Raw genomic sequence first — 12,631 nt, 5'->3', positions numbered from 1 at the left:
CGGTCTGCATGCAAAGAATGAAAATTAGGTGTCTCGGTTGTTTCAAAACAGTCTCTTTGACCTTCTGTCCCTTTTATCCCAGCCCCTCAGCCTGCCTGGGCCCTTAGGCTCTGTACTTGACAGCATCTCAGAAGAAAAACATGTTAAGCTTTCCTAGTGAGATACAGCTCCTGGCAGCCATTGTCAAAAGCTAGTCAGCAGATTTCTATCAGTAAAATTCAGCTGACATCTATCATGGAATCTGTACATGAATGTTTGTTCACACAAAATGTTAGAATGCCTATATGCTTCATCATCATCACAAGTCCAGCCCAATGTGTCCAGTATACTGATAAATTTGAAAAAAATTTTTAATTGCTTATTCTTACTAAATATATTTTTTTATACTGTATGCCTAGGATATGGCATTGGGGGGGGCACTATTCAACGTAATTCTGATTTGTATTCTGTTACAAGACAAGCCCCAACCCTATTGTGCTGTGGCTGCACACTGGCCTGAAAAGTACAGGTCCACACCTTCCCAATCAGTGTATATGAAACAATAGACAGTCTGTGTACAGAATAACCTCCAGTTCACAGGTTAATTGGTCTTCCTATCATGATGGATTTTTTTTTTTTTAAACTCAGGGCTCAAATAAAGGTTAAAAATTAACTGGAGAGGTTTGGCGTCTTGGTGTGATGGAATAGCTTATGTAAGGCCTGTCCTCGAAGGACAACTATGGAAGTTGAGTAAGAACTAGTTGAAAAAGAACTAGGAAGTCAAAAGAACTGACAATATTAGTAAATATCAAACTGTCATATTTAGGGAGTTAGAGAAAAGTATCAAGAGAACCCTACTTTGATTCCAGCGTTACTCTAGGGGATTTGCTCATTCATGTCCATGGGCTCAGAAGCTGAACTAAAAGTAGTGGCCTATAGTTTCACTGGGCTGGGAAAGCAGGGCTGTCACAGGTAGTGAGGCCTTAAGGGTCAAGATCCTGGAGAAAGGGGAGCTGCAGAGGAGGGAGCCCAGCAGTCCGTGTGCACTTTCCCCTTGGGGCATTTGTTCCTGTGTTTATCATGTGCAGGAGGAGAGGCTAAGAAAGCCAGCAGTAGCATCTGGGAGGCTGAAAAGGTAAACAGAGGCTTTTTGGTCTTATGGTGTTGGGGAGACAAAAACTGTTCACATCCAGCCAAGAGAGCAGGTCCTGATGAATACCCCAGGCCTTCACTTGTGATTCTGAGAAGACTCAAGGAATATACAAGAATGTATTGATACAACTAAAAAACTATTAGAGGGGCAAAAACTGAATAATGAAAAATAGTTGTTTGATAGAAAAGAAGAAAGGAAGCAAAGGAAGGGATAGGATAAAAAATAGTGACATGATTGCTTATGAAGGAATCAAATTCATTTTTCTCTTCCATACAAGTATTTTAATTGATTCAGCACAGTTTACTGAAAAGAACATTCTTGTCCCACTATATTGCAACAGTTCAGTTCAGTTCAGTATATTGCAACAGTACCTCTGCTATAAATTATGATTTGGTCTTACTGGCTGTAGGTCAGAAGTGACCTCTTGGAAATCATAGATTTGGTTTTCATCCATTCTATGTTAGACCTACATGACTTTGGGAAGTCTCTTTAATTGCCAGTACTTTTATTTATACTATAATCCCTACTTTGGTTACTAATTATTTACATAAAGTACAAAAGTCTTTGTGCTTTATATTCCTATCTAGAATATTTAGGGAATAAGAACCAGGTTTTACATTTCATTCTTCATAGGCCTTTACATGTGATAGATATTTAGTACTTAACTAAAGAAAGATCGACCTCGCAGGGAAAAAATACCTACTGTCTGCAGTTTGTGTGTAAATGAGAACCATCTTTTTTCCTTTAGGTTTTTCTGCCCAGCCAATTGAAAACATCCTGGATTTGCCCTCAGGGAACAGAACTACTTGTGTGTTTTGCAGTGCCAGACTGGAGTTAAACATTTTTATGCAGGCAGGATCTACAGTCTGCTACATGCTCATTTCTCCCTTTGCTTGTCCATGTACACATACGCATCACAGGAAAAAGATCACCAGTTCGTCACAAGTGGCAGGTTTTATGGACTACAACATCATATGCATTGCTCAGGGAAATACTGCTTTTATATTCCTACTTGCAATGTTGACAGCAGCTATACAGTCTCCACACAGAAGCTTTTTATAAAGCGAGTTTTCCATTGTGTTCCAAGACTCTTAGAAGGCCAGTTTCTAAAAGCTAAAGATAGGAATTTACTGGACAGGCAGCTCCAAGTTCCCCACCATTCTCAGCATAACCCTGAGGCAAGTAGTAAGAGGTCCTGTTTCCCTCTCGGCTATTCTGCCAGGTTAGCGTGTCTATTGTCGCAAGTAACTACGTTTTTGTTTTTTTTTTTAACATTGTAAAAAGGGACTGACCTGCTCAGCTGCTTCTTTTTTGGCATTGTATGTATCCAGGTGTTCTTGCAGCTCCAAAACACTGAACTTTAGTGTTTCTAGCAAATCACAGGACATCAGCTGTCAAATCAGAAACACATTGATCCAGGTCACCATTTCTGATCACAATCCTGAGACCAAACACTTTGGGGTTATGGGTGAGTAAATTTTCAAGCCAACTTAAGCCAGCGTCCCTTACTGTCCACTGTCCTGTACTAAGGACTGACCTTTCACTGAAGCAGAGGAGGAGTGCAGTGTGATTTCAGGAATGTCAGAAAGGATAAGCATGCCTTCTAATGCTTTCAAAACCTGGCTCAGGCAAAAGTGGCATGTCCCACCAGTGTATACCTTAACAGTAATACACTTGAAGCTTTTTAAACCTTAATTCTTTAACTGTCTTAATACATAATCTACAAATGTGCTTGGAGACAAGTGGGGAAGACCAGGGAGTTCTGGGTTCTTCATGGTGGTGGGGGGGTGGGGGCGTGGGGTTGGTGGAAATGTGTCTAGCTCTCTCGTATGAGCTTTGATTCAGGAATCAGGGAAAAGTACGCATCTCTAAGCATGATTCTTTAGCTTTCCCATCCAGGACTCTGTGAAAGGTGAGGGCAGGAAGAGGTCAGAATCAGAAACAGTCACAAGTCACTGCATGTAGTACATGGGAAGTATATTTTGCTAGATATTTGTAATCAAGTTGAAAATATGAACCTTTAGACCGTAAAATTCTGAATTACCTTTAAAAAAGACCATTTACTGAGTGATGCTGTTCCAATTTACTCTTTATGGTAAAGTAAGCCTCATGTAAAAACTTACTGTTTCAGCATCCACAAAGACTGTTGGGCATTCTGAACACATCATCATCACTTCCAATGAGCTTTTAAATTTGGCACCAATGCGTTGCAGACTCTCACCAAGAAAGCTGACTGCCTCATTAGTTATGTCCCCAAACTTTCTTTGAATTGACTGTGGAGAAAATATAAGAAAATGTATTTCATATGAAAGCCTTTTTTAATCTTTAAGTAAAAAAGCATAATTAGAGCAACCTTCTATTTTAAAACTATGATTGTAGTGATATACATATAACCCTAAAAATCAATCTGTAAATCCTTATTTTTAGGCACTTCTTTAGGAAACATGATAGTTTCTAAAAACGATCAAAGATTTATTGTATAGTATTCCTGAAAAAAGAAACTGATGATACGTGCTATTTGTCTCCCCCTTCCTAAGGTTTTTTTCCTTAGGAAAGAGAGAAGGAGTACATGCTATATATTGCTGGAAATAAAGCCCTCACATGCATGAGGAATTAGATCTTCCAAAGTTAAATTCTACCAAATGAAACTTTCAGTAAAAGTAGTTTACTCTCCTTGGATATGTTTACTCTCCTGCTGACTTGAACTGAAGCCATCAAAATGCAACAAGGGCAATATCTTCTCAAAACTCAAGAATGTTCATTCACATAAAACCATCAGTGCCTAAACCATAGTGAACACTGAATGAATCAGATGCTATTATCAACAATGTAATTAGTATACAAATACTTGGATGTGTACCTACATGTATATGTGTAGCACCATTAGGTGTCATGATTAATTTAAAACAAAGTATAAGCCACAGTCTCACGCATGGAGAAATTTGTATCTCTGGAAAGAAAAGAATATAAATAGAAAACCAAGCAGCAATGCAAAACTACAGAATTAAGTAAATAAATGCTCCAGTTAATAAGTACTGAAGAACTTCCAGGAGGGAAAGACTGAAGGCTGGGAAAACTTCAGTGAGATGATGTACAGAGCTGGGTCTTCTAAGATGGGCAAAATTTGCTTAGGTGGGGTGGAAAGGTGGCAGGTAGTAGGGAAAATAATGTCTTAAATGTCAGCCTTGGTTTCCCTAGCTACAGAATGCTAAAAATACATAGGTCTGTTGTAAGACTTACTGTAAAACGTTTAGCTTAGTGCCTTACATGTAGTGAGTACTGAATAAATGTTAGCTCATATTACTTTTAGGGATGGAAGCAGCCTTGGTTAAAAATTTTAAGGTCCCCACACAGTAATGAAAGTGCCAATGAATTGAACACTTTATGATAGATTCTCTTATGATACTGACTGAAAGCTCCTTAAAGGCAGGAACCCTCCTTTATATTTCTTTGGAGTCCCTGAAGGTGTCAAGCATATTCTAGAATTTGATCAAATGTTATTTTGAAGTTTAATTACCTTAGGGGAAGTATCTGTACTAGTCACTGTATAATGAATGTCCTAGCAGTGCTACAATGTCAAAGTGTAAATTTAAATTATCATTATCTTAGGAAAGTAAAAACTTTAAAGGAAACTAGGACAGAGGAGCCTGGTAGGCTGCGGTCCATGGGGTCGCAAAGAGTGGGACACGACTGAGTGACTTCACTTTCACTTTTCCTTTCATGCATTGGAGAAGGAAATTGCAACCCACTCCAGTGTTCTTGCCTGGAGGGTTCCAGGGACGGCGGAGCCTGGTGGGCTGCCATCTATGGGGTCGCACAGAGTTGGACCTGACTGAAGCAACTTAGCAGCAGCAGCAGCAGCAGCAGTGAGAATATTAAAATTTTGAGATACTGATTTTAGATAAAACCCCATAACTTTATCAGATAACTATAAAGAAATTCAGAAATCTTCAACCTTACTGACCTGAAACAGCCTAGAAAACACGTGAAAAGTAAACACTGCACAGGACCCGTCGGTGTCAGACAGCATCTGATTGACGTGGCAGCGCCAGGCTTCTTCTTCGTCGTCATACGCTACTGGCTGAAAAGCGGCTATGATGGCGGAAAGAAATGGTGATGGCAGAGGTGATGTCTGTACTTCTGGAAAACCATCTTGTTCTTCTTCATCTTGACTGTTAACACATACATAGTTATCATAATATTATCTTAAAAGAATACACTCAATTATTTAAAATGCTTTAAATCATCTAACAGATTATTTCTTACATATGTACACATATTGATTCAGACAACGGGCGACCACCTAAATTTTGTGAGAAAGCATGAATAAGATTCTCTTATTCATCCTGTTCTTTCTAGCATCTTGTTCTTTCTTAGCATCTTTGGATTTAGAAATCTAATTTCACACAACCACCTTAAAACAACTTAATCCTACAATGGGGCTTCCCAGGTGGCTCAATGGGTAAAGAATCCACCTGAAATGCAGGAGACACAGAAAACGTGGGTTCAATCCCTGGGTCAGGAAGATCCCCTGGAGGAGGGCATGGCATCCCAGTCCAATATTCTTGCCTGAAGAATCCCACGGACAGAGAAGCCTGGTGGGCTACATTCCATGGGGTTGCAAAGAGTCAGACATGTCTGAAGTGACTGAGCAATCCTACAATATGCCAGGGCTGTGGAATAATTTCAGTAACTTCTATGACTAATACAGACTAGAATGACTTCATTTTCAAAGGTCAATTTCAAAGGTTTTTTATTTGAACAGGCCCAAACTGGCAATCATGATATTTTTAAAGTTTCTGTCATGTACTTTTGTGTCAAGGGCTATATACTAGGTGCCTTACATGGACTGTTTTCATTCATTCTTCACAGAAACTCTATGACAGTTAAGTACTATTATTATCCTGATTTTTACCAGTGAAGGACAAAAAGTTCAGTGAGGTTAAATGATGCGCCTAGGCCACTGGGTAGGAAATGACACAGCCAGAATTTGAGGCCAGTACTATGGGACCAAACCCAGTATTATAAACCCATGACACATGCTATATGCCTTGCAGTGTGGCAGTAACAGATCCGACTCAAAGAAATAGAAGATCTGGCCATTTTCTTCAAGGAATCTATAATCCCCACAGTCAGATAATATATACACACAAATATGAGACAATGAAAAAAAAAGGGAGGTGTATATGGTATTTGGGTTGAGCATCCTATAAGGAAATGTGTGACTCTGGGTCTTGAAGAAGTGTTTGGAGTCAGACTCCATAAAGAAATGTGTTACTCAAGGTCTTAAAATTGTATATTTCAAAAAAAAAATTGTATATTTCACATTACAGGCCTCCACAAGGTCATTCAGAAATTACGGAGCAATTCATATAGAAGAGAGGGATCTGAAAAGATTGGGAAGAAAAGGTCAAAAGGAAGCAGACATTTGAAGTGAAAACTTAAATTCTACCTCAAGAAATTTAATTTTTAAGATGTCACTATGGTGATTGATTTTAAGAAAACGTATCCTGTAACCTTGAGTAGATACACCTCTGTATTTACTAAGGATGTTCTACTTACTGTTTCATCTTCAGTACTTGGCCAAAGTCATCTCTCTTGTCTGCAGCCTTTTAGAAAGCCAGATATCTGAGTATCTATCCCTGCATCATTCCTGACTTCTCTGAATTAGTGTATGATCAATGAATGAGTGAGTACATAGGCTACTGTCATATCCAAGTCAGTGACATGAACAACATGTGTCACCAGGATCCTTTGTTAATATCTGAGTGTACACTTTCAAATACAGGTGAGCATTCTAGATATACTGAGAGTGAAACATCTCCTTATGTGTTGTATATGTTAAAACACTGTTATTACTTGAAGTATAAATAAAAAGCTTTTATTGTAGGAGTAAAACTCTGATATACTTGATCACTAAATATTAAACTTTATATAAAAATAATTATCCAAGAGCTTCAAATTGTTGACTAGGAAAATAGATACACTGATAGATAATGCATTAAATTAGATGCCTTTATAAAGAATATTATTTTGAGCCACAAATATTTATAAAATTAAAAATATAAAAACAGAACAGTAGATATAGATTACATCATAATTCTCATCACTGAAGGACTATTTGGTGTTTAAGTGACATAACAGCCACCAAAATTTCCTTTAAGAACTTTATGTAATAATTGATCATTCAATTCTGTCTGGTAAAGAATCCAGCTGTAATGTGGGAGACCTGGGTTTGATCCCTGGGTTGGGAAGATTCCCTGGAAAAGGAATCCCACTTCAGTATTCTGGCCTGGAGAATTCCATGGACTTTATAATCCATATGGTCACAAAGAGTTGGACATGACTGAGCAACTTCCACAATTCTGTCAGCCCGTGAGTATAAAAAAGTCCTGTGTGAGATTTCTTCATACTTCATGGTAATTTTGAATGTATGATGCATAAACATTTAAAAAGCGCACTCTAACATTTGACAGTACTAAGAAATGATACTTCTGCCCGTTATATAAGTCAAACTTTATAACTATTGGTGATAAGACTATAATTTTTGGAATATATTTCAGATTTGTTTCGGTATCACAGAAGTTCCTTCCATAATTTTGATACTTGGCTCCACCCACAGCCCAATATGGATTTCAGCACTTGGCCACTTGGCATTCTGCCCAAATGGGCATTTGGTGTACTTCTAAATGTAGACTGCCCCTCACTGTGCTCTGAAAATGGCCTACTTGTTTTTCTTTAAGTGAAGGGCAGTAACAGTAAAACCATGGCAGGAACTCATTTTACCATTAAGATGTACACAGAAATGAAAGTCAGTTTACTGGAACAGAGGGCCACGTTTTGGAGGGGATAGGGTAGAAGCATCACCTCATCACCGTATCTGTGACACTGTATTCTCACCTAGACAGCCCAGAGAAGTCTGCCTCCTCCTCTTCGCACCGCTCGTCTAGCTCCTTCAGAGCTAAGGTGACGTCGTCTTCACAGACTGACCCGGGGTAGCTCTCAGGACCTGGAGGCTCCGGCAGGTCTGTCTCCTCTAAATCAAGAATCCCTTGACACACGAGAGAGTCCTGCTGTTCTTGAATAATATACGACCCGTCATCTTCAAAGGTGGTAAGAACCTGTTCCTCCTTCAATACTGAACTTGCATCCTGAAAAAAATCGTATTTTTTTTTTTTACAGACTTTTATAACATTAAAAAGCAAATTTTACCAACACAGAATAAGTGACTGTTGCCACCAATCTACACTTATTTTATTAGGCTGTCTTCATTGACACAGTCTGATTTTTGGAGTTTTTGGACTCTGATCACAGAAAATTGTTCTTTTTTTAAAAAAAAAAAAAGTTTCCAGTTTAAAACACTTTGAAATTAAAGTGTATCACCGACTGCCACACAGAAACATCAAGGAGATCTTTTTTCAATAGGACTCAGCCGTTTACTTAGAAATATATCCTTTGGGGAAATATCTTCTCTCCCGCATATTTTAAATCTCCATAAGTAGAGCTTTATATTACTCTATAAATTCTCTCTTATGAAAATGTCATTTCTTTCATTATGCTAGAACTTAATCTCCAGTGAATTCTAGACATAAGAAGGGGAGGTAATTCAAAATGGTTACCCTGTTGGTTCTGTTCTACCCTGTGAATCAAGAACAGGTCCTGACCAGTCAGGATGCTGTTAAACAGAAAACGAACGCAGCCTGACTGGCATAACTGAACTGAATACCTGGGATGTATGATTTGCTTTCAGGTAATAAGATTATAATAAATGATTTAGACTTGAGTACTGAGACGTCTTCACCACTGAGTTAAGAGTTCAGAAAATGCTGGAAAATTTTAGACTGTTGTACTCTTGAGAATTAAATGAACTATAAACTCATTTATCAATGAGGGAAATGATAATGGAAAGTGTGTTATAAAGTATACTAGTGGCATTTTTTTCCCTATCCGTTGTTAACGTTACTGAAATAATGTTGATACACGTGCCTGGCATGGAGTAAAAGTTCAACAGGTATTGGCTGAATAAACGAGCTACCACTACTGATAAAGAAAAATACTTCCAGGGTGTAGATCATGACATATCAGCACCAGTTTTAATTCACATGGACATTAGTTCAATCAGTTTGAAAATAAGCACTAACGGTCTCAGTTTCTTTCAGGACTTAGACCTAAGGTTACTACTGAGTCAAACAGCAGTTTCTCACCTCTTTGTCACAGATGAAAATAGAATTTTCCCTTCCAAATTATGGAAAGTAAGTGAAATCCAGCACCCCTGACCTTAGACCAGCCTGGGCCTTAGTTTTGTTGTTTAGTTGCCCAGTCATGTCCGACTCTTTTTCGACCCCATAGACTGTAGCCCTCTAGGCCCCTCTGTCCATGGGATTCTCCAGGCTACTGGAGTGGGTTGCTGTTTCCTCCTCCAGGGGATCTTCCCGACCCAGGGACTGAACCTATCTCTCCGCATCTCCTGTATTACAGGCGGATTCTTTACCATTGAGCCACTGGGGAAGGCTGGGTCTTAATTTACTCACCTGTAAACTCGTGTATAAAATGAAGGATTCTGGGCTGAGTGCTCTGGGATAAATTAATAACTAACTACACTCAGTGTGCAAACTAATATGGGGCCAATGACACAAACCACAATAATATACAGTACAGTATGGAAAATGTAAGGTATGACAAAGATGGGGTAGCAATAGTGCAACGAATGTTTCTGTCCCCTCAAAATTCATATGCAGAAACACTAAGCCCTTATGGGGTGGTATCCAAGGTGGGGCCCTTGGGAGGTGATTAGGTCATGAGGGCAGAACTCTCATGAATGAGATCAGGCCCTTAAAAGAAGAGGATCAACAGCTATTCTGTTCTTTTCCACCATGTCAGAATGCAGCAAGAAGAGCTCCCAGGAAGAGAGCCTGCACCAGACAGCAGTTGGCTGGCACCTTGATCTTGGAGTTTCTGGCCTCCAGAACTGTGGGAAATGCATTTCTATTGTTGATAAGCCTCTCCCATCCCAGGTGATGGTATTTTGTTACAGCAGCCAAAGCTAAGACGGATGGGAAGAGGACCTAGAAGATACTAAAGGCACAGAAACATGGCAGGAAAACACGAAGTGTATTAAGGAAACACCTGGTCTGGAGATAGTTATGCCAAGACAGTACAACCTCTGAGTCTTCACAGGATAGTACTTTATAAATAATATGGTATAATCATTCCTTATTTGCTGCAATAGTTTATATTCAATACACTCTATTTAAGCTTTCCATCTGAATTTTTTTCTTAAAAGATTTGGCCATTAAAGGACTAAGAATTAGTTACTTGGAAAGATACTGTGAGTAATAGTGCCAAAGACACTGCTACACCTAGAATTTTTATTGGTATTAGTTTTTTCTTGGGCATCAGTTTGAACATATCGTACTGAAATGATGCACCAAATTTCTTGGTTTAATGCCATTACTTTTCATTAGTGTATACTTGTGTTTTGTTGTTATTTGTTCTTGAATAATAATTTGAAAATACATGTCTCATCTAAAATTATAATGTATGCTAAAATTTTCTAGTAACGCCTAGATTTCATGAAGAGAGAACTTTTTGGCTAATGGAATGAATTCCACTGTTATATGTAAATGGTGAGAATCAGATTTTCTTGAACATTACCTTATTGCACAATGACTTCCTCTCTGTCTCTCTTCCTCACACACACAAACACACACTTTCAAAGTTTCATTTTGTATAAGGAATAATTTCTGGCATGCATGAACTGGTATCTAAACTATTATAAATACTAGAAGAAATCCCTCTGTGGAGGTTCTTCTGATAAACACAAGGATATAATTGTATCTAGGAGGAATTAGCCAGGCAAGAATATTGGAGTGGGTTGCCATTCCCTTCTCCAGGGGATCCTCCCAACCCGGGGATCTAACCTGGGTCTCCCGCATTGCAAGTGGGCAACCTGAGCTCTAAGTTTTCTGTCTTCAGGTAGAATGCTTTAGCCTATTATGGCTTCCTAATATTAACACAATTCAAGAGCAGAAGTTCAAATAAAATTTCTAGGAATTTTTTTCTTTAGTTCATTAAATATTTCATCCAGTGAAATTTAACTGCTTTCCTCATCTTAAGAAATTGCTTTATAGCAATATGTATAGTATCTGTAACTCATATATAACTTTATATAATAGGGTTATGGTTTTATTTATTAGTGCTTTTATACTTTCTTTAAAGGGGCAATTTTGGGTTACATGACACTATTTGTCACACCAGGAAAAACAAACTAGGCCAACATATTCAACAGACACAAACCTGAATCATTCTCTGGTGGACAACTGTTCTTCTGGTGAATTTTTATGTCAACAGAATTATTTTTAAATGAAATAGTATGTTTCAAAAAATATCCCCATTCTCATCTGTCAGTGTTACAAAGTTTATAGTGATAAGGAAACACATTATTGTAAAAGGAAAAAAACATAGTAAATTAAAGTGTTTTTCCTTCTTTTAAAAAAAAGAGTCCTTGGGAACTTGATAGTGCTTTGGAAGTAGGCCCATTAGATACTGTTGGATAAATGAATGACTCATCCGAAATAACACAATTTGCAATATGTATGGGAATACATATGAATTTCTGATTCATTTCCAATCAATATGAATGACTTCCAGGAGGTAGCTTACTCACTTACTATGAATACAACTATTTTAATAACCAAAACGAAAAGATTTTCCTGTTTGTTAACTATTTGTATAGTTAAAACACAGGACCATTAACCATATCGCTTTTGTTAAAAAGGTATTTCTGGTATCAGTCTGCTATTTTCTATTGTTTCTAATGAGAATGTCTGCTGACTTACAACATGCTATGAGCTATCCTGGACACAACAGATCAGATGACCAATGAGTAGCTAATGCTCACGTGACAGCCTTCCCATACTGAAAGGAATATAGTCTACTTCAGGTGCAGTTCTGAACACTGTCTGCTCCCTTCATAAACACCTTCCTGTCCACGCACTCTGTCACTTAAGGCCCCTTAGCTCCTGCTAATATGCTTCTGGTTTGCCTCCTCATCTCAGCCTTCTCCAGTCCTCCCTCCACACCTCTGTAAGAGACTTTACTAAAACACTGCTCAAACTGTAACCTTGCCTAATGACAGACTGCAAGCTCCACGGAGGAGGTACAGGTACGAGAACAGACTTTCACTTTTCCACAAAAAAGCCAAGATTGAAAAAAATAAACAATCAGATTATGTCCTTCGGGCTTAAAATCCTCCAGTGGTTACATGCTGTGTGGCCTCTAAGGTCACCCTTGTGAGCCCCTGGCCCCCTCCAGCTCCTTCTCTCCCCATTCCACTCTCTCAGGTCCCCTGCACTCCAGCCCCACAGGCTGACATCTTAGCTCTTCAGATACGTGGGGGCCTTTTCCACTCCTGTTTCCTGGGCCCCGAACTCCATTCCTCCATGCTTACAAGGACTGGCTCCTTCTCATCACTTGTTTCCACCACATGCCACCCTACCT

The 12,631-nt window shown here is 38.7% G+C and overlaps 1 protein-coding gene across 3 annotated transcripts in view; it reads right to left on the bottom strand.

Annotated features, from left to right (window-relative positions):
- The window catches only part of FRYL (FRY like transcription coactivator), a 250,228-nt gene that overhangs the window by 8,376 nt on the left and 229,221 nt on the right, over nt 1-12,631 (bottom strand). For all 3 annotated transcript variants that reach the window (XM_081590507.1, XM_081590510.1, XM_081590513.1), the window contains 4 exons: nt 8,033-8,283; nt 5,097-5,304; nt 3,256-3,405; nt 2,425-2,523 (listed from right to left, as the gene is read on the bottom strand). In XM_081590507.1, the coding sequence (XP_081446633.1) occupies nt 2,425-2,523; nt 3,256-3,405; nt 5,097-5,304; nt 8,033-8,283 (708 nt within the window). The remainder of the gene's footprint in view (nt 1-2,424; nt 2,524-3,255; nt 3,406-5,096; nt 5,305-8,032; nt 8,284-12,631) is intronic.

The sequence above is a fragment of the Giraffa tippelskirchi genome, chromosome 1 (assembly GCF_054371585.1).
Source record: "Giraffa tippelskirchi isolate mGirTip1 chromosome 1, T2T-mGirTip1v1.2.pri, whole genome shotgun sequence".
NCBI classification, from domain to species: Eukaryota; Metazoa; Chordata; class Mammalia; order Artiodactyla; family Giraffidae; genus Giraffa; species Giraffa tippelskirchi.
This window is presented reverse-complemented; position numbering and strand designations above follow the sequence as displayed.